We start from the raw sequence: 26,289 nt of genomic DNA, 5'->3' as shown, positions 1-26,289 counted from the left end.
CAGTCGTCTTCAAGTACTAATGGAGGAGTACCTCGAGGTCCAGTATTTGTCAATTTCTTCGGCTGTCCTTCCACCTGGGCATCATCAAAGCTAAACCCATCATTCAATTATGCTAAAGAAGGAACGACAAGAGTTGACTAAACTGTGGGAACTGAACCAAACCAAACCTCTCTCCAGGAAGATTAAACATCCTCTCAATAAGGGTCTCCTCGTCCTCCACCTTAGATTCCTGGCTGCTCTCCTCTAAACGCACACCACAATACAATCAAAAGAGCAATATATAGTAAAGAAGAGGGAAGAAGAAAGTGAGGTTGGAACCCAGCATCAGACCTTGAGAATTCTCCCTAGTGTCATCAGATGCCATGGTTTTCCGACGAGTAGGAAACCCGCGGCTCAATCTCCTAGTGAAAGCCAGAGTAGGAAGAAGCGAAACTGGGTACGAGATTGAGGAAAGGTAGGCGATTTAATATTCAAATCCAGTACGATAAGGAGACCGGTTAAGAGGGCCAAGGAGAAGAAAGGTTGTTGAGCGCGCCCAATGTCTCAATGTTTTCTTGTCTGTGGTTCGTCAAAGGTTTAAAAAAACATAAAAAAACGTGTCGTAGAAGCTGGAGGAGGTTTGCTTAGAGAGAGGAGACCATGGTGGATCTGTCGGTCTTTAAAAACATTTTACATAAGCAGTCTATAGAACATCAATGTCGGAATGAGAATATAGAGAGGCAAACACAAAAACAGTTTTTATTCGTTGCAGAATGTGCTCATCATAATAAACGATTACATGTTCCATCAACACCAAGTAATGGCAAGTCTCCAAGAGACGCCACTATCATCACACCAAGTCTTTTAACAAAAGTCTTTCACAGCTTAATAGCCTTACACAATATATTCTTAAACGATCATCCAAAGCAATCTGGCTTGCTCAGAAACCATGAATTTTGATATGCTCCTTCTTCACAATCCCAGCCTGCAAAGACACAAACACATGATTAACAAATATGGAGAGAAGAAAAACATGACCAGTGAGGGCACACCTCTTTACCTGAACGAGGAAAGTGGAAACATTCTTGCGCTGATCACCTTGGAGCTGAATGACCTGGCCAAGCTCGGGGTCTTGGACTACTGTACCATTGCAGCAGAATTCCTTCTTGAGGTCTTTCAAGATCTTGTTGTAGCTGAATTCCTTTCTCAAGCCTTGGACAGTTGTCAAGCTCTTGCGACCATTCCTCTGCTGTATGCGCACATGCACATACTCTTTCGACCCAGCACCAGAGTCGTCAGCATTTGCCTCAGCGAATGGATCAAAGGCGGTCGGAATCTGTAGGTCAAGTTCAGACATGAAAATTGGTTGTGGAAAGTTTGATTTCCAACTGGCTGCGAACTGAGATGAGCTTCCTGTACAGTCAAATAAAGGCCACCACTATAATGTTTAAGAAACCCATTGCTACCAAAGGCAATCAACAGAGAGCAAGTTCACATGTATTGACACCATTAACATCACAGACTAATGAATATAAAAAAATAAATACAGAATGAAAATGAGAACCATCTCAGTAAGATAACTTAATCCAAATTGGCCTTCATCATGCCCATAAATAGGCGCAATGTTAGTCTTATTCATTTTAACTACATAAAGCAGTTTCGAATTAAAAAATTCCAAAAGAGACGAGTAAGATCACTACAATTAGAAAACTCAATCCAAACAGGCCTTCATGCCTCCAATCCCCCAGCTCTACAACTATAAAGGGAGGGGAAAATGATGAACCCAACATCAATTGGAGAGTTAATCAAGTACAGAATGCTAAACTGGAATAGGTTTTAATTAGATGAAGCACATACAAGTAATGGGGAACGACATCATCTAAATTAAAAGATCAAACACCAGAAAATATAAACGATGACAGACATCGAAAAGCACAAAACAGAATACAGTACCGGAGACAATGGAAGAACAACAATTTCTTAACAAAAGAAAAATCCCAAGATTGAAACAGACAAAAATTCAAGACTCAATAGAAACAATAAGACAACCACGCAACCATCTAAACAAAAGAAGGTAATAACAAGCCCTAACATCTCTGAGAGCAAGCTCCCGACAGCCCTTCAAATCAAATGATGAACCCAGAACGCCACCAAGACATAATAATCTTAAGATAAATAGGTACAAAAACAATCGCATCAATCGTGCCGATATAGAAATCAAAATCAATAAAAAAAAAAAAAAACCCTAGATACCAGAAACCCTCAAAATCCAATCATATCGTACATCCTAGCAGGCAAACAGATACACGAAACCAAAGAATCCAGCTACGGATCCGGAAACAAATAAATAGAATTACCTTCAAAGAGCCAAGCGCCTCTATGCAGAATCACGTAACGAAGAAACGCAAGCCGAGATTGCCCAGATAAGACGCTGCGCGGTAATGAGAGGCCCGTCGAAGAGCGTATTTATAGACCGCAGAGAATTCTCGCAACCGCACAAGTTAACCCGGGTTAACGATCCAGGTCGGAAAAGGCCCGGCGTCACACAATATGGGCCGTTCAATTGATAATGGACGAACAAGATGAAATCATTGTGTCGGTTTATGCTCGCTTCCAGGACCATCGCAGGTTCCTAATACGGAAGGCTCTGTTCTCTCGTAGATTTTCAGTGGCCCGCGGGAGTATAAATGTATTTACTCCAGCTACGCGGGATGTCGGCCCCGGTTACCGTAGAGTGCGTAAATTAACGAACTCGCGAGACACGGGTGTCCCCCTGTAGGCCAGTGACGTTTGATCTACGGAGCATCTGATCAGATGATAGCAGCCGTCCATTATGTGGGCCTCTTTTACTCTAGATTGAAGTTGGAGATCAGGAAAAAACTCTTTTGTGTAATGGAAAAAAAAAAGCATTTTCATGAGATTGAAATTTTAATAATTACAAAGAAAAAAATTAATAAAAATTTAATTACTCTTTTATGAGTAAAAATATCTCATGATTTTTTTAGGCGTTGTTAGTGCCTTTTTTTTCCAATAAACACCGGAAAAGACATTTCTAGTAGAAATATGTTGCAATGGAAATGTATTTGACAATTGATGTTGTAATATCAAGGTAATTTTTCATGTCAATTTGTATTTAACATTTTATTTTACCAACAAAATTATCGGATACGTATGATAATGTATAAGATTGATTATTAATTTCTATTTATTTATCTGAAAAATCAAGTTCATTTAATTTTATTAAAATTTTCTAAATTTTTCCATGTAATTTCCTAATAAGTCACTAATAGAATTTTATCATAAGATTTTTTAGAAATGTATATCCTATCTAGGGCACTAATGGGGCCTTAGGGTATATGAGTATGTAAAAGAATCATGTTTATCTATGATTTTCTACAACTTAGAAATAGAATCATAGTTGTTCATTCGCATGAAACCTATATTAATGTTGAGTTGCTAGAGATGTTGGAATATATGATATAATTAGGGTGGCACTGATTTAATTAGTTTATGTTTACTGTCTCTTTTCACTCTTATTAGGGTGAAGGGTATACTTATAATATTGGTATTTTGATATCTATAAATATACCTTATGGGGGAGGGTTTGGATGAAGTCTGTAACCTTCAGTTTTATCCCAATGGTGTCTCTATTATTTTTCTCCATGACATAAATCATGGAGTCTTGAAAACCAACATGGTATCAGAGCATTCATTTTCAAGACTCACATCTATGGTTTTTAAGGATTAATAAAAACTCCATTATTTTTATATTTGTTCATATTTAATTGTGTTTTTTGTCATTACTGAAGTCCCTTTATGTTGCTGAGTATTTTTATATTTTTGCTGCTCGGTGAATGAGTTTGTAAAGCATATCCCTTGTTACCAGAAGAGAAGAAATTGTTGCTCTAGTGTTTGCTTCTCTCTACGATTGTGCCTCATTACTCTATTTGTGTCTGTTACAGAAGATCAAACGAATTCTCCATGGAGTGAAGAAGGTAATTACAAAACTCAACTCTCTGATGGTAAGGTTTTTTCTCTGTTCCAGAACTTCTGCCTGTTTCTATAAGTTCTGGGACTCAGACTATGTAATGTCTTGTTTCATTCATGCAAGCTTCAAAAGAAAGCTTAAACAACATAGTTTCCAATTTGGAAACAATGTTAAGAAAGAATGAAGAAGGAAAACCTTTTTGAACTTGGGAAGGTTCTATTTTTCTGAAATTTTAATATGCGTACAACCATTGTGGTTCTTCAGTTCTGAAATTCAAAATGAAAAAGGTTTGTTGCTATTGTAAAAGGAGTAGTACAAGACATGTTTGTTGCTGAAATATGTTGGTTTGTTGCAAACTATTGAGGCTCTGGCTGGACGATGAGAGTATCTGGTCATATTGGCTAGTCGTTAATCTCCATCCTCTGCTATACTGCCGCCATGGTGTCATTGAAGTTACATTGATTCTCTGGTATATTGATTTTGTTATCCTCTGGTTTTTGGCTTTGCCCGAGGGATCATCTCTATCTTTCGCGGTGCAGCGTGGCCTCTATCTTCCATGGTTATTTTCATTAGGGTAACACTGATGTAATTAGTTTATGTTTATTGTCTCTTCTTCACTCTTATTAGGGTGAAGGTGTTGTGGGCATCCTATGCTACTGCGCATTGGGTCGTTGCCACCGGGATTCGAACATGCGATGGAGGGACGAAACTCTGATACCAAATGTTATGCACCTAGCTAATACTACCCAAAAGACCAGCCTGTCAGGAGCGGAAGACATAGGTACATAACCCAAGATCCCATAATCCCTCAGTGGCTCAGGATGCCCATAACAGAAGGGTATACTTGTAATATTGATAGTTTTGATATCTATAAATATACATTATGTTGAAGGGTTTGGATGAAGTCTATAACCTCCAGTTTTCTTCCAATGGTGTCTCTCTCGTTTTTCTCCATGACATAAATCATGGAGTCCTGAAAATCAACAAGAGTAAAGATAAAATGTTTCTCTCTCCTATCATTGGTTAGTTTCAAAATATGATAAAAAAATGTTATTAAAAACTAATAATTACTTTTTATACGTGTTGGTGGAAAAAATTATAGTAACACTTTTTTAAATTTAAAAAAATCTGAATACATATTGTGGTAAGATTATATATCGAATCACAAAAAAAAAAAGTATAGTAGCTCCAAAAGAGTTGTCGAGAGCAATCACATTGAAATTAATTACAATAACGCCTTACAATAAAATATGTCTGTGTTATCTTATAATTCTAGCGTTTTTCTTGTCAACTACTCAGAGATGACAATAATCACGAATTCATTAGACGCGTGAAAAACGCGTCAATCGTATTCAATATTGAGCAAAGATTTACTGTAATAACGCGTAACATGTGCTGGCAAAAAATATTCGAAACCGACTCATTAAGTATGAAAATATCTCACAAGTTTTTCTTAAAGATAAGAACACGTAACCAACTTGGGCAAATTTTTTTTTTTTTTTTTTTATATATTGAAGTGAATAGATGTTTAATCTCTCTGAAATGGATGTCAAAGTGTTAATTGGTGCTTACAAATTCATTACAAACGAAAGAAAAAAATTAGATCGATTCTTATGCAATTGTAGACGGGAGAGTAGTAAAATTGTCAAGTTGATGAAACAAAATAACATCGAATCTGCTATTTTCATTACCAAATCCATATAATATTTGATTTACTTTCCATGATTATGTAAAAGATTGGCAAATCTCTAGCTCTAGCCTGGGGAGAAGGACGAATGCGCCATTAAAGGACATCAGCTAGCATGGATGATGGAAAGTAACAAACTACTGCGGCAAATAAAACGAAGAAGACAGATAATATTCTCTACTGTAGCATACAGGAAGAAAAACGGAAAGCGGAGGAAACCCATGAGAATGCAGTGCCGGAAATCGTCGTAACTTTTTCTTTCTTCTTGATCATCCTGCCGGCGATTTAGTAGAAGCTTCGGAAATCATCGAACTTTTCTTCCTTCATGATCATCCTGCGATTGAAAGTCATGGGTGGTGGAAGAGGGGCGGTTCGGTTGATAGGGGGGATAGGGGGGATCGGAGGGAAATGAGGGATAGCGGGGAAGGTACGGAGACTAGGGATGGTAGGGATGGTAGGGATGGCGGGAGCAGAGTTCATTCCGAAGAATGAGGAAGAATAGGCGAGAGTACGTCCCAAGGCAAGCTCGTCAGCGCGTTTGGCGATCTTCTTCTTCAGCTCCTCCAGAGCGGCTTTAAAAAGCTCCATTTCATGCAACCCGAGTCTCTCGATGTCCGGCTCCCACCCTAACCTGTGCTCCGTCGCCTCTTTCAAAGCCTGCTCTAGCCTCTCCTTCCTCTTCTTCTCGGCGTCCACCTGGTTGACCAGCTCTGTGTAGCGGCGGTTCAGCTCGCGCAGCGTGCTCCCACGGTGGGAAGCATCCGACAAAGGCTTCGAACGAGAAAAAGAGTGAGACCCATTATTGGTCTGGAAGAGAAATAGGTCGATGACGGAGTCGACGGAGGGATGACCAAAGGAAAACACCTTTCCAGCCGGCGAGAAGACGATAATGGCAATCTCCACCCCGCATAAGATACAGAGCTCGCTAGCCTTCTTGAACAGCCCCGACCGGCGCTTCGAGAAGCAGACTTGCAGAGCATCGCTGTTCTCGATCTTCTTGATCTCGATCTTTTGACGACCAAGGCTGGGTTTTCTCACCATGGTCGGACGAGGAGAAGAGGAGAAAACGTAGAAGAAGAAGAAGAAGATGAGGGTGGAGCGGGATTAAGAAGTTGGGTCAGTATTTGAAGGTGATTATGGGGCGTGAGATACTGATTAGAGACCTGGAAATTTTGGCATTTAATTGTGGTAATTAGTGTTAGTTTCTAAAATTGGATTATTTGAGAGAAATCCTTGCTTGGAGACAGACCTCTACTCTTTCAAATTTCTCACCTTGCTTTCCATCTATGAAAATATCCACTCTGGAAGATCCTCTCTTAATATATATATATATTTAAAAAAAAAAATTATTTATCAAAATACCCAATTTAACCTTTACCTAAGAGCTGTATATTATGCTATAATCATCACCGAATAGGCAACTGTCCGCCAGCTAAGCAATTCAAAGAGAGAGTAAAGTACCATGGGGGCGGAGGGAGCCTTTGCACCTTGTCGGCAAAAAAGGGAAGGGGGGAGATTCCCCTCCCACGTCCATTTGCACAAGGGCATATGGAGGCTTCGAAGCAGAAACCAACTCAAGAAAGCCGTTCATCTGACAGTTTAGTTTCTGTTCTGTTCAAAAACTTAAATATATGCAGAAACTTCTCCGTCAAATTCTTCAAGTCCATTTCAATTGAAGAACACGCAGTAGCGCTCTGGTTTGTGAAAGTCCAGATTCTTGTATTGGCTTCTTAATTTGATTTTGTTTCTTAAAATACGCAGTAGCGCTCTGGTTTGTGAAATTTTGGCGTTGTCATGGCTCCTATTTCGGATTTGTTTTCTTGGTATGCTTAATACGAATCGTCCAATTCTTCTTGATTTCTCACCATGCGGAGAGACGTTTCTTGGATTTTTTTTTGCTGAATTTGTGCTACTTGACTTTGAACTTTTAGGTTACTTGTGTAGCTAGTACAACCTCTTTCCAGCGACATAAATTACTTTTGTTCTTCTTGTAATTAGCTGAGGGGAGTTCTGGTTGTTAAACATACTTGTAGTCATGGGAAAAGTTTCCGCATATTTTCTCTTAGTTCTTCTTATCTTGGTGCACTTTATTGAATATCAATGAGAAATGACTTTTCCAGCTAGTAGCTGCTGAAACTTGTTTGTGCTTATTCTTTATAATTTTCACAGAGAGTCATCTTGGTAAGGTTTGTGTCTTGGTGTTCTTGGAAAGCGTTTAGAAAATATTATTGGAGAACTTAGTGAGATTGTTGAATCATTTTCTCCAGATATTAAGGTAGGAAAAGTAAACCTTGTTTCCCATATGTCTTAGAGCCTTATAAGCAATCTTTGAAAAGTTTGTACTCGGTAATGGGAAAGCCTCTCTGAGATACTTCTGTTCTATCTATATGACTTTCACATATCTCAATCTGTATGTGTTTAGTTCTTCAAAATTCACCAGCTTAAAAATTAATAAATGTTATATTGAACTACAGATGGCATTGGTGGTTATTGCTCTAAATCAAGTTCTTATTACCATAGCTGAAAGTTCCTGGGAAATTTTAGATATCTCTGGATCTGATGTTACTGATCTTGGCCTTGGAAAAGTAGTAGATTTGTTTAACAATTTACGAGCCGTCTATATAAGGAACCTGGCCATTCCTTGCTTTGGTTAGAATACCAGATCTTTGCTAGGTCGCATTACCTTTTCTTTACCCACTTGAATTGTTTTGGGTAGTTTTTCTGATCACTATTATTATCCTTAAGAGTCCTAATTTGATGCTCAAACAGCTGGTGTTTCCAAGATATTTAAGCACTATTTATAGGAAACATTAAGATGGGGGGGTATGTTCTCTTCTTTTGTATTATGATTGGTTTCATTACCTTTAACAGTTGAGAGATCTGGAGAAGATAAGTCTCTACTAGCTTAATTTTAGTAAGTGCATAGAACATTATGAATGGTTTACTGACATCCATGATCTGTGCATGCATATGTATGCTATAGGCAATATTTGGAAATTGTTGTTGCATTGACTGAGAACATCTTGTTTTCTTTACTTGAGATTGTCGTTAAAATGGGTATATGGGTGCATGTGTGTGGATTTTATCCTTTTAGATTAGATTGTTGCAGCCTTTGGGTTTTAACTAGCAGAAGTTAAATCCAATTGCAGTGGTTTCGCAACAACAATTTTACTGCACTTAGTTGCGCGTACATGTTGATGCCAAAATTAAAGGATGTTGAAGAAGATTCTTGGGAGAAGTTGGATAGTGCTGACATAGCTGATGGTTCCCACTCACTTTGCTGGCTCATATGGGTATGCCCTTTACACTTAATGAGCCTTACATTTTTTCCATTTGTATGATTGGAGTGATATAGAGGAAAGAAGAAAATGGAAAAAGGGTGGTGTGAGTATGTATGCCTAGCAACATTACTTGATGAACATCTGATTCAAGCTTGTACATGTTTCCCCTTTGACAGCCACCAATTGAAGATCGCTTGAGGCAGACTTTGGTGATTGTTCACTTCTTCTGTAGAGTGTTGTACGGTGTGCTTGGAAACTACTAGTGTCCAATAGTTCTCAAATAAACAAAAGAAAAAGTTCATTGCTATGTAAATGTCTTCTCCATGTTATACAAAATCCCCTTTCAGCAGTAACGACTAATGAGGCACTCTCCCATTTGACTACTTGCAGGTAAGATGTCTCCCTTGCCCTGCCGTGGTATGTCCCCTTTTTCAGAATAACAAACATGGCTATTGCTTTTTTATCCATCCAAAAATAAATGTGGCGTTTGTAAAGAGCAAACTTTTCACTTTCACTGATGATTGAAGATACAAAAATCAAAACAAAGGTGAATGAAAACCTCCACTGTCGTCGTCTTAGGAGAAAAATGCTGAATTTTACATTTACAAAACTTTTGAGATTACAGTGGAGGCTATATCACCATTTGCAGCCGACAAGAGAATAGAAAAGGCGAGGAAAACACAAATGAAATACAATTTAAATATGTTTTGGCGATATGAATAGTAGTTTTCTAACAAACCTTAGATTTCTTAGTGTTTTGTCTAGTAGATAGCAAAAACATGCGGCTTAATCACAACTAATAAAAACTTAAAAAGTATCCACTAGGGCAAAATTTTTATTAATTGTGACACACGAGAACTTGGAGCGGATAATATTATACAGATGCAGAAAAATCTGCATTCACGTTCAATATAATTTTTAACCTGCAGAACAATGCAGAGAACGACATCTGTATGCCTGCAAAAACGCAATGTCCCCATCCCTGAGGTTGGTCTAGAGTTATTCCACTGAAGAACTTTTTATTTTCGGAACTGAAGAAGACACTCAATTGGCTTGACACCACCACACAAGTTCCAGCTACGAAGACTGCATGCAACGCCAATTCCTAACACGTCCTATGAACTCGGGCAATCACAAAATTTGCTCATTCACTGATTTGAATTGGTCAGGTTTCTTAAGACGAATGGTAGAATACCACCATGGTTGAAATACTCCAACTCCACCTGCACATCCCAAGACAACGCATCCTCAGCCAACCAATGAAAGAAAAAAGAAAAAAAGCAACCCTGTTACACACTATTCTTACTATTAGTATTTGATGTTTTGAAACAATTTCACCCAATCTTATTTCCACTAGTTTCTCAAGGCAAATAAAGATGAGTTACCTCTGTGTCAAAACGAGCTGTGCAGGTGAAAGATTTGCCCGTGTCAGTTGTGACAGTAACATCTTGACCAGGCCTTATCTCGCTCACGTTATTTGGAAGGTCAACGGTGTACCTCTCGTGTCCAGTCAGGCCAAGTGAATCAGCATCCTCACCAGCCTTGAAACATAGAGGAATAATACCCATACCCACCAAATTGCTGCGATGAATCCGCTCAAAACTCTTGGCAACCACAGCTTTCACTCCCTGAGAAGTGGGTGATAAGAAATAATAAGGAAAAAAAAAAAGTGAAAAGAAGAAGAGAACCACCACTGAAATATAAAAAATGAATGTATGAGATTAAATATCAAACCCACCAACAACATTGGACCCTTGGCAGCCCAATCTCGAGAACTGCCACTCCCATACTCTGCTCCAGCCAAAACAATGGTATCATGTCCATCGGCTTTGTACCTTGTCGCAGCTTCAAAGACATAGAGCTTCTCCCCAGTGGGAATGTGAACTGTCTTTGGGCCCACTTCTCCATTCAGTAGCTTATTGACAAGACGTATATTAGCAAAAGTGCCTCTAGCCATTACTTCATCGTTACCACGGCGGCTTCCATAAGAGTTGAAGTCCTTCCGGTCCACCCCACGCTCAAGTAGGTACTTAGCAGCAGGGCTGTCCTTGTGAATGCTACCTGCTGGAGAAATGTGATCAGTAGTAATACTGTCACCAAAATTAAGCAAGCAATACGCATCCTTCACTCCATGGGGCCCAGGTGGACTCATAGTCATGCCCTTGAAGTAGGGGGGTTCATGAATGTAAGTTGAATTAGGATCCCATGAGTAAAGAGTGCTAGCTGGCACTTCAAGCTGGTTCCACATTGAATTGCCCTGGGTAATGGCCTCATAGGTGCTCTTGAACATATCAGGCAAAACACTCGATTGAACAACCTGGAAGAGCAAATGTGTTTAACTTTGGAAATTAGAAATTATCAAAGATTGCAACTGTATAGACACCCCTAAGAGCACATACCTCTGCAATTTCTTCAGTTGAGGGCCATATATCCTTGAAATACACACTCTTGCCATCTTTGCTAGTTCCAATTGGCTCCTTTTCGAAATCAATATCGACCTGAAAAGAGAGAACATAACAAAGATCAGTGTCAGCATAACTACTGCAAATATTGACATGGAGAAAATATGAGCTACAAAATAAAGTAATTACCGTGCCAGCAAGAGCATAAGCAACAACAAGGGGAGGTGAAGCAAGATAATTAGCTCTAGTGAGGGGGTGCACTCTTCCTTCAAAGTTTCGGTTCCCTGAGAGCACAGCAGCAGCAACAATATCTGCCAAAACAAAATGGAATTTGATGAATGCACCATCAACCGATTTAACTTCGTACAAATATTGCAGGGTTAATTTCATAAACTGTAGCTTATAAACACAAAGGCATAAAATGACAGGTTACCATTTTCTGTAATAGCAGAAGCAACTGACTCATCAAGATCTCCAGAGTTTCCTATGCATGTTGTGCACCCATACCCAACAATTTGGAACCCTTGCTGATCCAAATATTTTTGTAGGCCACTACATTCAGCAAATTTAAAGACATAGTCATTACTTTTCTGCACAGTGTACAATGCACAGGCATTCTACAATATTTCAACTAGAAGAAACTAACAAAGTGAACAGGTTTGCAAAGAAATGTGATACCTCTTCAGCAAATATTTGGTGACTACTCCAGAACCTGGGGCAAGACTTGTTTTAATCCATGGTTTAACCTGAAAGTTCAGTTTAATCCGTTCAAATTAAAATGGATTGACAGCTGCACAGCATGATGTCTAGAAAAGAACAATAGAGCAATTTAAAACATATGTGCAAGAGTATGTTGATCATTTAAATGTTGACATACCTCCAGGCCCAATTCACAAGCCTTCTTTGCAACTAAGGCAGCCCCAAGCATGACACTAGGATTTGAGGTATTTGTGCAGCTGGTAATGGCTGCAATGACAACACTACCATGCTTCAGCTCTGCAGGCTGTCCATGGAAAGAAAATTTTGCAACTTTATCCTGTGTTTCTTTTGGCACAGCGAACCCCTGTATGTCAAATATGCATGTTACATGTATTGAGAGAGAACTTTGTATAACATACATGAAAACAGCCAAAATAAACAGGATAAGGCGTTTTTTTCCTGTTTTCTATTTCAAATGAAAACATAACAACGTTGATAATATTCAGAGACTAAACTTCAATTAAACTGCAATTAAAGGGGTAATACTAAATAATCTCATTTGTGTCCACATGGAGACAGAACTTGGTTTAAGTTACATTAGACATAGACAGAATCTAGAGAAATTCCTCTAACGTCTGCAAGTTGGGCTGAAACAGTAATATGATTTTGTCAAGTGCCTAAGGAGCAAGGTACACGGGTTGCAGCATAGCTTGACCAAATTAATAAGGTACGAAAAGGTGCAAATATGTAAAAAAGAGAGCATTTTACCTTGAAGCCAACTTTGCTATCAAGGCAAGAATGCCAATCTCCTTTCATTTCCTTCAAAGGAACTCTATCATGAGGCCTATCACGAAAAAAAGAAATTAAGTTAACGACAAATTTTAGAATGCAAAATAAAAGTACAAAGACAATGAGGGCTGGTAAATTCCCTTCCTTCTCATTCAAAATTTTCATTTTTTGAGTAAGACAAATTTTCTGAAAAAAAGAGGTCACCTCTTGGGTCCTGAAACACAGGGTTCAACATCCGCAAGATCCAGTTGCAGATAAGATGAATATGTCCTTTCTGTTTGAGGCTGCATCGCCCAAGGAAGATCACTTAAATCTGATTATACCCACTCAATGATGAGAGAGACTTAGAGAAAGCCATTATATACCTAGTAAAAAACATAAATTAGATTTACCTCATTGTAGTCCACAAACATTTTGTTTGCTCGGAGATAGGCTTCTATCATTGCAACCTTTTCTCAAGAAAGAAAACAGTGATCAAAACCCATAATGCAACTCCTTAACATAGCTTGACAATTTTTGAAGATACTTACAGTTTCATCACTTCTCCCTGTCAGTTTGAGATACTGTAGAGTTACATGATCAACAGGGAAGAATCCCATAGTTGCTCCATACTCAGGCGACATATTAGCAATTGTGGCTCGGTCAGCTAATGATAGTTCTCTCATGCCCTGACCTTCATGTCATACAAAATATTAGAACATCAGCAGAATGGGATAAAAAAGCTATTGTCCACTAATTCAATAGCAAGAAGATAAATATCATTACCATAGAACTCAACAAACTTGCCAACAACACCATGCTTCCTCAACATTTGGGTGACTGTTAAGACCAAGTCAGTTGCTGTCACGCCATTGTGTAATTTTCCCGACAACTTGAACCCCACAACACCAGGCAACACCATACTCATAGGCTGCCAAGACACAAATAAAGAATTAGTATAAAAATTTTCAGAAAAAGCATCAAGGATTTCGAAGGTGTAAGCATGTTGCCAAGACAATGTGTTAACAAGCCCCACATTATCAAGGCTAGGGAAGCATAAGCACTATCTTGAAATAGAAGATTTATGAGAAATAAATCTCAAGGAGACACAGGAAAGTTTTTCCAGGTTGTCAATGAGAAAGACCTCATGAAAAAACAGATGTCTAGGTTTGACATTTCGATAGACAAGCTTTTACCATGCAAATGTGTACCACAGCATACATCAGGAGTTTGCTTTCTGACTCAGACAAAGGCCTATTAATATTGAAACTAAGAAAGAAGAAGCAAATCATCTAGCATATCAATATCAAGCAAAAAAAGTTAGATGCCACACGAAAAATATTTTTATTGTTTTTTAGAGAGTGCTGAGAAGCTTTTATTGAAATAATCATAATAATAATAACAACAATATTATAAATAATACTAATAATAATAATAATTGAAGATAGTACATAGTTGTACAAAAATTTAATTGTGGATCATTAAAATAAACAAAAAAAAAGAACAAAACAGAGAGCACCAGGAAAAAAATTTAACACTATTTCAAAAGCAATGTTTTCTTCTCAAGCAGGGAATCAATATTAGCAAAGACAAGGAATATATAGATAAATTAAATACAGAAAACACATTTTTATACCTGGCCAAGCATTGCTGCCTCTGCTTCAATTCCTCCAACACCCCAGCCAGCAACTCCCAGTCCATCAATCATAGTGGTATGAGAATCAGTGCCAACCACACTGTCAGGGTAGAGTATGCCGTTGTTGTTGAAAACAACACGGCCAAGGTATTCCAAATTTACCTGACATTTTACCAAAGTAATTTACTACACTATTCAAAGAGATACCTACTGGTAACATCAATCTTACTATAACTATTTATAATCACCAAAACATACATAATTCCAAAAACAATACCTGGTGCACAATTCCGGACCCTGGAGGTACCACAAGCATGTTTCGAAATGCTTTAGATCCCCATTTAAGGAAACCAAATCTTTCCTTGTTGCGTTGAAACTCAAGCTCCATGTTTGCCTGTACTGCATTGTGTGACCTTGCCACATCAACCTGGACAGAATGATCGACAACAAGATCTACTGGGACCTGTACACATAATTTTCACCTTAATTACAAACATATAGGAGATAATAAGCTGATGAATTAGAGATTCTCGCAAAAAAGTTCATTGTCACACAAGCATGATTGTGAATAGGACGCACCAAGGGATTGATCTTATTAGAATCACTGCCAAGATTGTTCATAGCATCTCGCATGCAAGCAAGATCCACAACAGCTGGCACACCAGTAAAATCCTGTAAAGGAAGAATCAGTATAGAGCAAATCCCAAAAGCAAAACAAACATAACCCATCTAATACACTTCTGGTGACATACCTGCAAAAGAACACGGGCAGGCTTAAAGGGAATCTCTACTTGGTTAGGAGAAGTATTTTCCCAATCAATTATTTTCTCAACATCCTCCTTAGTGACCTGGAAATTATCACAGTTCCGAATTGCAGACTCAAGCAGTATCCTGATAGAGTATGGCAACTTATCTGTAACAAAGAAATAAATTTAGCACATAACTCGCTTCCAGCTACTGTTTAGAAAAGTGAGAAACTATAGTGAACGCTTTAGCAGATAATGAAGTCACAGAATGAGCTTTCAACGGCAAGAAACTAAGCCAAACTTTAAAAAGTGCAATTAAACCAAAAAATAACTTATTGAAAGTATAACTATCAGTATAAAAATGGAAGAAATGGAGAGAGTTGCAACCTCCAAATCCAACAGATCATGAAGATAAAAGGCACATCATTACCTATCCGTGGATCATTGAGAGCTGGTAAACTGTAGAACTTCCCAAAATCTCCACCACCAGGCTTTGGGAGACTGGTCAAGATGCCCTTGTATGCATTTTCAGAAGCTGAATCATAGAAATTAGCAATTAAAATTTGCACATAGAAACCAAACAATGAAATTCATCAGCTACATATGGTAATGTATTTTATGCCTTCATTTGGACAAAATATGTCATCAATCCTTTCTTATCCATGTGATGCATCCCTCCAAAATGTGGACGGTCTAGATGCCTTTCAATCAAATTCACAATTCAATGTGTGATGTGATTACCACCAATATTCTAAAATTCAAAATTTCACCAGAAACACGAATTAGTAACGATCATCCAACAAACGAAGGTCAAGAAAACAAGACATTTGACCCTCAGCACTCCAGATTCAAAATGCCACAATACATGTCAGTTGGTTTATAGCATGTTGACACGCTTATCTCTATCATAACAGATAATGTGAAACAATTCGAAGAGATCGATCTAAGTTCGTCTCCTTATCTACGGCAGCAGCATCGCAGATATAAACAGTATTTAAGTCACAACACCGTAAACGAATAAACATAAAGAGTCGTACAGCCTCATTAAAACACAAGGTTTTCATTCATTTGGACAAGACAACTCGAGAATCAATAGAGCGAACTATCTCGGCAACGGAAGACTCTCTTCTTCGCAAAAAAATCCGCAAACATTTAAAGAACGGCAAAGAAGAAACAAAAAAAAAAAAAAAAAAAAGCTATTAGATCTTGCATGGTCAACGATCAAAACAAAAGGTAAAAATGGACAACTCAAACCTTGAAGGTTTTAGAATTTCGCAAACAAGTAAAAAAACACAGAGGAAAATCAATACCCATGGTGGCGATCTTGCGCTCGAATCTCTCAATCACAGCAGTCGAACTCCTGATCTGAGCACGCAGACTAACCGGCGACCGCCAATCGACACCGTGACTCCAAGAATTCGAAGAAACAAACGGTCTAACCACAGACGGCGCGGTCCTGGCAAAGCTCACCGATCGGTAATTCAAAAGCGAAGCATGAGACGCGGAAGGAGGCGAAGCAAGGTTCCTCGGTACAAAAGAAGGAAACCTAACCCTAACAGATGCTCTTGCAAGACCAGCTGAAGCAGCTGTTATATACATGATGAAAGAGCATCAAACAACAAACAGGGGACAGAGACAATGGAGAAGGATGTTGTCAGAGCCCTAATCCTCAACCAGAACGGTTGCAGAAGAAAAGGAAGAGAGGTGATAGCCGCTTCTGTGATTGATGACGACTGTAAAGCTCGCTCTCTCTTTCTCTCAGCGCTTCTCTTTCCTGTTTGGCGTAATATAAAGAAAGACTGAGAAAATAGGATAATATAGTCGTGTGTGGAACGCGCGAAATGGTGATCCGGTCAGTCGTGACTCGCGAGAAGAAGCCCGAAATTGCCGCACAAAATGACACGTGTTATTCCTGCATTCGGCAATTGTCCTTGTTTTTTGCGGGGAGTTAAGAAATATATTTTATAATTTTACTGTTAGAATATATTTTTATTAAATATTAAAATAATTTTAAAATTACTGTAAAAGGTTAAGGATTCAAAAGGTTACCAAATATAAATATAATTTTCTATTACGTTTTTAATGGATAATTATATTTAAAAGGTTGTCAGATTTTAATGGATTGGATAAATATAATTCTATTATTTTTATTTAAATATATGAAATATTTAGAAAAAAATTATTGAGATGCATATTTATTATAAAACTAATATTTTGGAATTTATTTTCATTAACGGATAATAAAAATAAACAGACGAGGCAGCAAGGACCACCAATTGAAGTGGTCCGAGGATTTCTTCAGTGATTTTTTCGTAGTCAGATATGAATTAAGATAGACGGGTCATAGAGGTGCGAGCCTCTGTTAGAGAAACGGACGCCAGCCAATGTGATGCGACCTTTCCGTGATGGAATTGTTTTCTGTTTTCTTCGGTCGTTGGCATGTGACCTCCACGAGCTCCATCGCGACAGCAGCTTCGATCGTCCCCATCGTCGGCCACTGCTTGGGGAGGATGCAGAATTTGTCAATCAGCTAAGGCGAGCAGAGACGGGTGAAAGAAAGACGATCGATGATGGCGAAGGGAGGAGTTGAGTACAGCCGAAAACCGATGAGCGCCGTCCCTAGCTTTTTCTCCCCGAGTATTTTAGTTTGATTCCATTTCCACCATTGACAGAGTAAACTGCTTGACGAATAGTCGAACCGCCAATGAAAGGACGGGACGAGTCTTTTGCATGAATTATGTGGATTGACCGGTGGCCTTGCATCATTAGTCTCCTCCAATCGTCCGTTAGAAAAGAGATGGGAATTGGATACTGCAAGAGGAAGTAACTAACTTGTCTTGTGGAGTCTGACTGAAAGAAAAAGCGAGGGACAAAAGTAGGAAGCTTTGAATAGAATAACCTTCTTCCAATATGTCGTGCGGCCATGTTAGAAACTTCATCTCCAATAATTTTAGAGTGAAAATGTGTTTTCTGCAAAAGTCTAGCAAGATGACACCAGACCCCTACTAACTTTTTATTTCTTGTTTGGCCTAATAACACCCAGCAGTTATTGTTGCAGATATAAAAATACAGATTCGTGAAGGGTCAGCTGATACTTCCATCACACGAATACGTGTTGGAGACATTTTTACAAACAGTAACATCCATTTGGATACAAGAAGTCAAAAGAACCTTCCCTGTCATGGAGGGGGTCAGCTGATACTTTCATCAAACGAATATGTTACTGTAGCACCCTCTTGGACATAAGAAGCCAAAAGAACCTTCCATGTTGCCCCTTTCTGTGTAGAATATCACTAACATGGAATAATGTGTCACATGTTCCTCTAATATTATCTGAAGATGACGCTCATATCTGTTCTCTGCCAGTTTGAGAGAAAATTGACAACAATATTCCTCCCGTTGTCTTACAATTTGATAAAAAAAACCAAGTCCTTGAGGTCTTAAAGGCCCTTACTGTATGTTCCACCCTAGCGGGTGCACACCTTTCAGGGAAACAGAAAAGCCAGGAAGGGCTAGAAGTTAGACTAACCGGATGTGTACTAGTGCAATAACTTGCAACTTCAATTTCTGGATATGAGTAGCTAGATGTGCACTAGTTGAATGCATAAAATCAACAGCTATAAAAAGATGTTAGTGCTCAATCCTCAAGATGGAGGTCGCCATGTTCCGGGTCTGAACGATGCGCCTGATCCAGTAGGCTCTGCAGTTCTGTATAAAAGTTTCAACCATAGGAAAAAAAGAAGTCAGTGCTCTCCATGGTAATCAGTCTTAAGCAATTCAAATAAGAGAAAGATTTGAATCTAAGTCAACACTAGTTCCAATACTCAAGACTCGAGAAGATACTCAAATGCTTCAATTTTACAGTTGAAAATCATTAGTTCAAGTAGACAAACTGGTATCTAATCCAATGAATGAAATCAAAACAGTGTCCTAAAGTTACACCCATTTGATGGAATTTAATGTTGATGCCAGCTTACACTCTAAACAATCATATCTTTTGTATAAATCAAGTCATTTTTTCTTTGAACGGGCATTGTTACACTTCTGGTGGGGGTTCACGTTTCAACTTGGGAAAGGTGGAAATGACCAGGCCAAGGCCCAATCACAAATTAATGCTACACAAACAAGGCAATCTTATTCTCTCAATTTTCCTTATATTCACACCAATAATACCCAAGAACTCAAGTCCAGAAAACCTCCAATGTTGTGACCAATCTCTTCAATCCATGAGACGAAAACAACTTTATGCAGAAACTTGGACACTGGAAATTTGAAAAGAATCCAACTCCATCCTAAAGTATGACATGCTCATTTTACTCAAATAAATTAAAACATTTGCACTCACGGATGCTCTAGCTCATCTTCAGGAAAATCTGTTTGCTGCTTGCTTGTAGATTCAGGTCTCCTACAATAACAAAGCAACATAAGAAAACTATTTGAGAGGTACAATAAACCAACAGCATAAATTGAATCAGAGTCCCACTGCCAAGAGAATCATAATAGGAATGAACAAATGCCAAGAACTCACCCATTCAAGTTGTTGTGTGTTTCTAGATAAATCTAAAACAATTAAGTTTGGAACAAAGTGAGCAAAACCAATCCAGTCTGACCCAGACCAGTTCTTCAGAGGTTTGCCATTTGAACCACAATAATTGACCTAGATGGCCAAATTTTCCCCCTCCCCAGGTTTTATCTTTTGCAGACCCACAGGACACCAGATCAGGTTGAACCCTAGTTCAACCAACCAGTCTGATCTGGATTTGATAACACTAGTTTGGAGCCTCAAGAGGAATACTAAAAATAAGAGGCCAAATGAAATTAACTATTTTCATGAAATTGTCATTAATAATAACTTAATTTATTATATTAATAATTTTAATAATAACTTGTTATTAAATGTTATAATCAACATTATGTATTATTATATTATTATTATGGTTGTTGTTATTATTGTCGCTATCATCGTTGCTATTACTGGTTGTGGCAATTTTTTATTATAAGGAAGCCTCAATCACAACAAATCTTCAGACTTCTCATGATGTTCGTGAACAGATTTTGCTTCATGAGTTATTACCTGGATTCATCAATGCTTCCTTCTGTTGCCTCTGGAACAATATCAGGCCCATCACCTTAGGGAAAAAAAAATCACAGTTTGCAATGAAAAATAACAGAACAAATCTCAGATTTCACTAAAAGTAAAAGTATGATTATGGCAGATAATGAAAGTAAGTGAACAAAACTTTATTACTGCAGATAATGAAAATAAGTGAACAAAACCTTCTCTTCATATTAGAAAAACAGCCCTATGTAATCCAAATCGAAAGGACATTTAGTAAGAACCCCTAAGCTTTAGTGCAGTCACCATATCACTGAAGAATGCATAGGGGACAAGAAGAATACCTCTCTCATCCAAGGAAACATCCTTTAATTGCTGAATGAAACTTCTTAATTCTGGACCACCAACTTTGCCTAAACAAAGAAAACAGCACCAGAGTTGAAAAGCTTAGGAGTTGCTCTACTCATTTTCTGGATAAATGATGTATCCAAAAAGTAAGAAAACAGAGTCTATCTCATTGACGTGAGAAGCAAAATGGAACAGCATTAGAACACAACAATTTATCATTTGGGCGTAGTTGCAAGAACTCTTGAATATTAGTACAACTGACCAGTGCTCACTCTTTGCTTCAGCTTGCTGTCTTTGGAATGTCTTGCCTCTTCTTCCTTTAATCCTTCAAAAAAAAAAAAAGTAAAGCAATTTCTGAGTCAAGGTCTTTTCACAGTCAGCAGAAACATTTTAAAAAAGAAAAAAATAAGCCTCACTATTTTTTAATGAAAGACCATAGGTTCCAAAACATATTCAAAAGCAAATAAGAAGCTTTAATGAGTGAAAAAAACGAGACATCATCTTCACCGTCACCAACATGGTTAATGCTTAATCCCAACTATAAGAGGATATGAATCATCATCCCCATCCACCACCACTTTATGCCTTTAGCTAACTCCATCTATAAGTTACCCTTTCATCAAGCCTTTATTCCCCAACTCCATTTATGTCAAACTTCAGCCTTCCTCTATTTCTTGTCAGTCCTCCAACCAGTAATGACAAGACTCTCATTGCAGCAGCACTATTGGTTCTACTTGGAGTACCCTAACTTTTCTACACACTATTTCACTTTTCTATTTTGTCTTATAGTACCCTGACATTTCTACACACTATCTCTCTTTTCTATGTTGTTCTACTCCCAAGTACTCCACATTCATCTTTAGTTAATAACAATCTCATTTGTTTATTCTATGCTATTAACTCCCTTTCGGTGGACGGATTTTGGTGGTCATCATCAGCCGGATCTCAGGAATGAAGCCTTCTCCAGGACCCAGGACTCGAGGCCCTTCTTATAGTACTCGACCAAGATTGAAGACATCTGCAGTTTCTTGACAGCTAGGTGGTCTATTCCGCAATTACTAATCCTGGGTTGATTCCTTTGCTACAAGCAAAACTTCTTGTTGGCACCTTTGTTGAGGGAAACAATCTTCCACTAGATTAATTTTTGGTTTAATTGGGTTTTCTGCTGGTTTGATTTTCTCTGTTTGCTACTGTAATTTTCCATTTTCGCTCTTGATGTATATTCATGAGTGTGCACTCTTCTCCTTTGGGAGAAGTATTTGTTGCCCCCACCACAACAGTCTCATTACTGACATTTTCATCTTCTAAAAAGTAAAATCATCTCTAGCAAAAAATATCATAGCTAAAAAAATACATCAAGAAGAGGCCCCAGTCAAGGCAAAGTCAATAAGTGTCCTGCTGAGACCAAAGAACTGGAAAAGCTGAAAGCTCCCTACTACCCCTAAAAATTGAAGACAATTGACTTCATTACCTACTGCAGTTTAACAAGAATCTTCCAGGGACAAGTAAAGCCACCAAAGAAGGAATGTTAAAAAATGAAACATTAACCTACAACATTTGACAACCGGAAAGGTTAATTGAATTTGTTTCTGGAAATTGTTGAGAAAATTTAATTAAGGACATATTAACACCTGAAACAAATAATGCTTATAGTAAAAGATCATGAGAACATCTCTTCGGATTACAAATGTAGGGAGTCCCTGATCTGGAGGGGCTGCCTACAAACTCCTTTTGCCAGCTGTTCTGGCAGGGAATTTGCTGATTGTGGAAAGGCTAACTGATGATAGGCAGAATCTAGTGAAAATAAGTGTTGATGAAGCTACTCCAACAGTATTCCGTATTTAATTTCCATAAGAAAATTAAAAAGCTTGAAGTTCAGATATGCAGGAACATTGTTGTTATGGAAATTTGTGGAGATGACAAAAAATCCAGCATAAAACCTACACTAGTCAAAAATCTTGCGATACCTAACAATTAATGTTATAAAAATTAAAAATTAATAAACAAATAATACCTTTGACCAGGACAACAAGTAGAAGGGTAACAGGATAAATACATACGTGCAACATTTTGTTTGACAATCTCACGCCTTGCATCTAATTGGATCATTTCCTGAAGAAAGGAATCAGTAACGGTCATGATCAGATTACCATTCAGCCAAACAAGCTATCTACAATCGGAAAGGTTTTGCTGGTCAGACGAAAAATGAAACAAATTTGACACACAACTATGTTTACATTTTCCCTTGCCAAAGACAGCAGGGAAATGAGAGGGGCACCTTTAAACTGGAAGTCTTTTCACACATTACTCAAAATAATAAACCCAAAAGAAAATTTGAGCAGTAGTGCATTACCTCTGGTGTTGGAGACTTCTTTCTCTGCCCATTCAACCAACATATCCATTCAACTACAAGGTCAAAAACATGAGCTGTGGATAAGCGGTGCAGCCTAGTAGAATAAAAAGATTTCCCCATCGACTCTGTCTATAGGTAGATAAAAGCTGACATTAGGAACTATTAGTACATCGCCCAGAAAGTCATGAACATAGGTCATCAGACCATTCAGCTTTTGGGGCTGCAGGTCATGTTCCAACAATTTCAGGGGTAAGAAGAACTGTGTGTACTGGAGTTTTGTATCATAATCACTTTGCCACCCATTTGAAATTTATGAACATCGGAGGCTGTGACTGCTTGATTGGTAAGCTTTTCCACCATAACCCAACTATGACAGCCACTTATTTCTGACACACAACATCCTATAAGTTTGGCCAAAGTCAAGAAAGAGGAACGATTTTTGCAAGAGGTCTCCATACCAGAACACTAACCTGGCAGCGACTTGGGATCCTCCTCGCCTTTAAATATCACCATTCTTTTCTCCTTCACTAGTGTTCCAAAAGGAAAGATATAGAATTAAGGATCATTTAGGACAAGAATACAAGAAGGCAAGAGCGGTATGAAGTTGATTCTAAACATGATCCTGAAAACTGATCAAACAGAAAAAAACAATAAAAAGATTACCGGATGAATGTCATTCAGGTATAGATATGATCTAAATTAATCTTATTTAACAATATGCTATTGCTAGCTCCCCTATTAAAAAAATAAATAGTAAAGCCGAAGAGTAATCCTGACTGTTTTGCAAGCTTTGTTCTTTTCTTACATAATAAGTTATTGCATGTAAAGAATGCGCACTCAAGGTATAAATTTTGACAAATAAACCAAGTATCCTGCCAACAAAATTTTGGATAGCCACATCTGGGCACTGACTATGATGAAGGAGCAACCTCCATTTGGAGAGTTTTCTACCACGTAGCACAATCTATCGCTTAAAGTCAAGATCCCACACCAATCATTTTTACTCTATAAGAAGAAAGAACTAGAGTAACTCTTAAACCTATGAAATTCGTGAATAGATGAGAGTCCGAAGCTGAAAACAGCATACCACAACTTTCAAGGGCAAGAAGTTTTATAAGCACATCTAACCCGTAGGCAAAAAAACACAAAAACGAAAAAAAAATCCAATTGGATCCTAAAAGGGAGTCTTTTAATACCTCTTGTACTAGGACATGCAAAGCGAGTAATCCCCACTCAAAAAAACGCAAATTAGAGTGAAGAACAATGAGAAACCGACTTACTGATGCCATCAATTAGTTCTTTTTTGGTGAAATAACGATTCCCATGCTTGTCGAAACCAACCAAATGCCGCGAACTGAAGAAACCAAGAAATCTCGAGAGCAGCTTCGACATCCCACCAATGAATTGTTATCTCCCCTTAAGAATGCACAGTTTTCACAAAGCACTGAAGCTGCACAACGAAGAACATGACTTGCTTCTGCCTACCGCTACTCGTGCTCCCTGTAAATCGTAACTGGACATACTATTCACTGCCTAACTTAGAATGAGCAATTCATCGGGGATGCGCTTGAGCACTGAACATCTATCACCTGCAAATGAGCCCTATTAATCACCTGCAGGTAATTACTAAAGATTAAAAATTTAGATATTATGAAAGTAACAATTTGATTAAGCATCTGGACATTATAAAAGTAAATATTTTTTTTTAGGTATTTTATTTTTATATTCAATTATCTTTATTTATTTTTTATTTATTTTATTAATTTAGATAAATCTAAAATCTATCTTATTTTATTAATAAAAAATTAAATAAAACCATATTATTAAATTTAATCCATCAAATTATTTTATAATAAAAAAACCCTCTTTATTTAGTATATAAATTCATGATTTTTAATATCATATTTAATTACTAACTTAAGAGTGAGAATTTAGATATAGTAAAAGTAACAATTTGATTAAGCATGAACATTATAAAATAAAATTATTTATTTATTTAATTAACTTGATAATTTTCTTTTAATTTGTATTTATTTTATTAATTTAGACAAATCTAAAATCTATCTTATTTTATTAATAAAAAGTTAAAATAAAACCTTCTTGTAAAAGTTAAATCTAACAAAGGGGTACGAGGGACCTAACCCAGTCTTTACCACCCCCTTCCAAAAACGTACTTGAATCCTCTTAATTAGACATTTATGCCAAGAAAATCATCGAAATGCTGCTCTCATGTGGCCCATTTAGTGTATTTTCCAAGAAACACTGAAAGACATTTCTAGTAAAAATACGTTTCCAAAGATTAAATTAGTGTCTCATGTTTCCTGGACTAGAGTGGGTCGATTAAAGCTGTTTATTCATATTCGAATTGGTTCAACATGAATGAACTAATCTTAAAGAGTGAGAGAGAAGGGAACTGAGGCAAGTATCTTCACTTTGGAATGAAATGCCATGGACAAATAGAGAACTCGTCTGTGAATGCCACTTTAAGCCAAGGGAATCGCCTAATACTGCAAGCTTTGATACAAAAATGGCACACCCATGCAAGAAACAAATTGAGACTTTGAGCTCTTAAGGGAGTTCTAGACTCTCAATCCTCTCCATCATTTGCTTGGGAGAGTAACATCTAACCAAATTATGCCCATTTGAACCCATTTAGAAGGGAACTGAGCCAATTCTCCAATGTGGCAATTGAAGAAAGAATTGAGGCATCATTGGTGGAGGAATCAAGGGCTTAAAACAGGGGAATTGGCAACTAATGCAGGCATATTGCTTGGACAACTGCTTGGATTATTTGTAAAGTTTCACTACCACCCAAGAGCTTACGAAAATGCTCAAAAAAAAAAAAAATTTGGGGATGCTGAAAAGGGTTAGCGAGTCCACCTTGAGTTTTACTTCCTTAATGACTCATTAAAGAGTTGCTTAATTAATTGAAAAGTGTGGGTGTGATGTAACATTTGAGATACCAGTGATGGAAGGAGGGCTCAAGTGCGTAACATGCTGAAATGGAGACCCTTCTTCTGCACCCTGCAAATGTCTAAATTGGGAGCTTGTCTCGTTTTAACAGCTACCCCTACGCCTTAAATGCATTCCCCTCCCATGCCTGCAAACTTTGGAAAAGGCTGAAGCTTCCGCCCCAAATTAAGCTGCCAATGGCGTGTAGCTGATAATCTTAGAAACGTCTATGCCTCTTTACTATTTCTGGGTTTCCTGAAACTCGTCTCTTATGGCTTCAATTAGGGAGAGAGTCCCCATTTTCAGCTGATACCGATCCATGGACAGTCTTTTCCTTCACCACTTCCACCCCTCACTCTCAATCTATCATACGCAATTTAGGGAAAACCCCATG

At 37.9% G+C, this 26,289-nt stretch overlaps 4 protein-coding genes and 1 long non-coding RNA gene across 5 annotated transcripts; 1 reads left to right on the top strand and 4 right to left on the bottom strand.

The window, feature by feature from the left end:
• Positions 1 to 712: 712 nt before the first annotated feature.
• On the bottom strand, positions 713 to 2,419 carry LOC137942556 (protein translation factor SUI1 homolog). The gene is made up of 3 exons (XM_068788255.1): positions 2,337 to 2,419; positions 1,040 to 1,392; positions 713 to 964 (listed from the first exon to the last, which is right to left on the bottom strand). Exons 2-3 carry the CDS (start codon positions 1,334 to 1,336, stop codon positions 920 to 922), a joined length of 342 nt encoding a protein of 113 aa, XP_068644356.1. The 5' UTR covers positions 1,337 to 1,392; positions 2,337 to 2,419; the 3' UTR covers positions 713 to 919.
• A 3,520-nt stretch (positions 2,420 to 5,939) lies between these two features.
• On the bottom strand, positions 5,940 to 6,695 carry LOC137943148 (agamous-like MADS-box protein AGL29). The gene has a single exon (XM_068788843.1). The coding sequence runs from the start codon at positions 6,693 to 6,695 to the stop codon at positions 5,940 to 5,942; it is 756 nt and encodes a 251-aa protein (XP_068644944.1).
• Positions 6,696 to 7,106: 411 nt separating this feature from the next.
• Positions 7,107 to 9,414, top strand: LOC137943224 (uncharacterized). Its single transcript, XR_011110603.1, has 3 exons — positions 7,107 to 7,351; positions 8,804 to 8,947; positions 9,112 to 9,414. It is a non-coding gene; the product is annotated as an uncharacterized lncRNA (long non-coding RNA).
• Positions 9,415 to 9,742: 328 nt separating this feature from the next.
• On the bottom strand, positions 9,743 to 16,955 carry LOC137937388 (aconitate hydratase, cytoplasmic). Its single transcript, XM_068782454.1, has 19 exons — positions 16,497 to 16,955; positions 15,617 to 15,721; positions 15,193 to 15,353; positions 15,020 to 15,112; positions 14,718 to 14,903; positions 14,441 to 14,602; positions 13,591 to 13,735; positions 13,356 to 13,498; positions 13,218 to 13,274; positions 13,030 to 13,109; positions 12,805 to 12,880; positions 12,215 to 12,400; positions 12,016 to 12,083; positions 11,771 to 11,889; positions 11,527 to 11,648; positions 11,335 to 11,433; positions 10,674 to 11,252; positions 10,321 to 10,563; positions 9,743 to 10,158 (listed from the first exon to the last, which is right to left on the bottom strand). Exons 1-19 carry the CDS (start codon positions 16,783 to 16,785, stop codon positions 10,084 to 10,086), a joined length of 2,988 nt encoding a protein of 995 aa, XP_068638555.1. The 5' UTR covers positions 16,786 to 16,955; the 3' UTR covers positions 9,743 to 10,083.
• Positions 16,956 to 18,192: 1,237 nt separating this feature from the next.
• Positions 18,193 to 24,486, bottom strand: LOC137942555 (uncharacterized). The gene is made up of 9 exons (XM_068788254.1): positions 24,224 to 24,486; positions 23,414 to 23,470; positions 22,944 to 22,996; positions 22,651 to 22,702; positions 20,853 to 20,915; positions 20,587 to 20,655; positions 20,261 to 20,315; positions 19,532 to 19,591; positions 18,193 to 18,894 (listed from the first exon to the last, which is right to left on the bottom strand). The coding sequence occupies exons 1-9, from the start codon at positions 24,333 to 24,335 to the stop codon at positions 18,831 to 18,833; spliced, it is 585 nt and encodes a 194-aa protein (XP_068644355.1). The 5' UTR covers positions 24,336 to 24,486; the 3' UTR covers positions 18,193 to 18,830.
• Between the last annotated feature and the right edge of the window lie 1,803 nt (positions 24,487 to 26,289).

This window comes from Aristolochia californica, unplaced genomic scaffold, assembly GCF_029961685.1.
Source record: "Aristolochia californica isolate CCGP_79_NKW_82.1479 unplaced genomic scaffold, dmAriCali1.0.hap1 SCAF_10, whole genome shotgun sequence".
NCBI lineage: Eukaryota > Viridiplantae > Streptophyta > Magnoliopsida > Piperales > Aristolochiaceae > Aristolochia > Aristolochia californica.
This window is presented reverse-complemented; position numbering and strand designations above follow the sequence as displayed.

Excerpts from the sequence above, each read along its gene's own strand:
- LOC137943148 (XM_068788843.1), bottom strand. The coding sequence starts at position 6,695 with ATGGTGAGAAAACCCAGCCTTGGTCGTCAAAAGATCGAGATCAAGAAG.
- LOC137942556 (XM_068788255.1), bottom strand. The coding sequence starts at position 1,336 with ATGTCTGAACTTGACCTACAGATTCCGACCGCCTTTGATCCATTCGCT. Across the intron at positions 965-1,039 it reads TTTCCACTTTCCTCGTTCAG|GCTGGGATTGTGAAGAAGGA; the intron begins GTAAAGAGGTGT and ends GTGTCTTTGCAG.
- LOC137937388 (XM_068782454.1), bottom strand. The coding sequence starts at position 16,785 with ATGTATATAACAGCTGCTTCAGCTGGTCTTGCAAGAGCATCTGTTAGG. Across the intron at positions 15,354-15,616 it reads TCTCAATGATCCACGGATAG|ATAAGTTGCCATACTCTATC; the intron begins GTAATGATGTGC and ends TCTTTGTTACAG. Across the intron at positions 12,084-12,214 it reads CTTGTGAATTGGGCCTGGAG|GTTAAACCATGGATTAAAAC; the intron begins GTATGTCAACAT and ends CTGAACTTTCAG.
- LOC137942555 (XM_068788254.1), bottom strand. The coding sequence starts at position 24,335 with ATGTCGAAGCTGCTCTCGAGATTTCTTGGTTTCTTCAGTTCGCGGCAT. Across the intron at positions 23,471-24,223 it reads AGAACTAATTGATGGCATCA|TGAAGGAGAAAAGAATGGTG; the intron begins GTAAGTCGGTTT and ends TTGGAACACTAG. Across the intron at positions 22,703-22,943 it reads AGAAGTCTCCAACACCAGAG|GAAATGATCCAATTAGATGC; the intron begins GTAATGCACTAC and ends TCCTTTCTTCAG.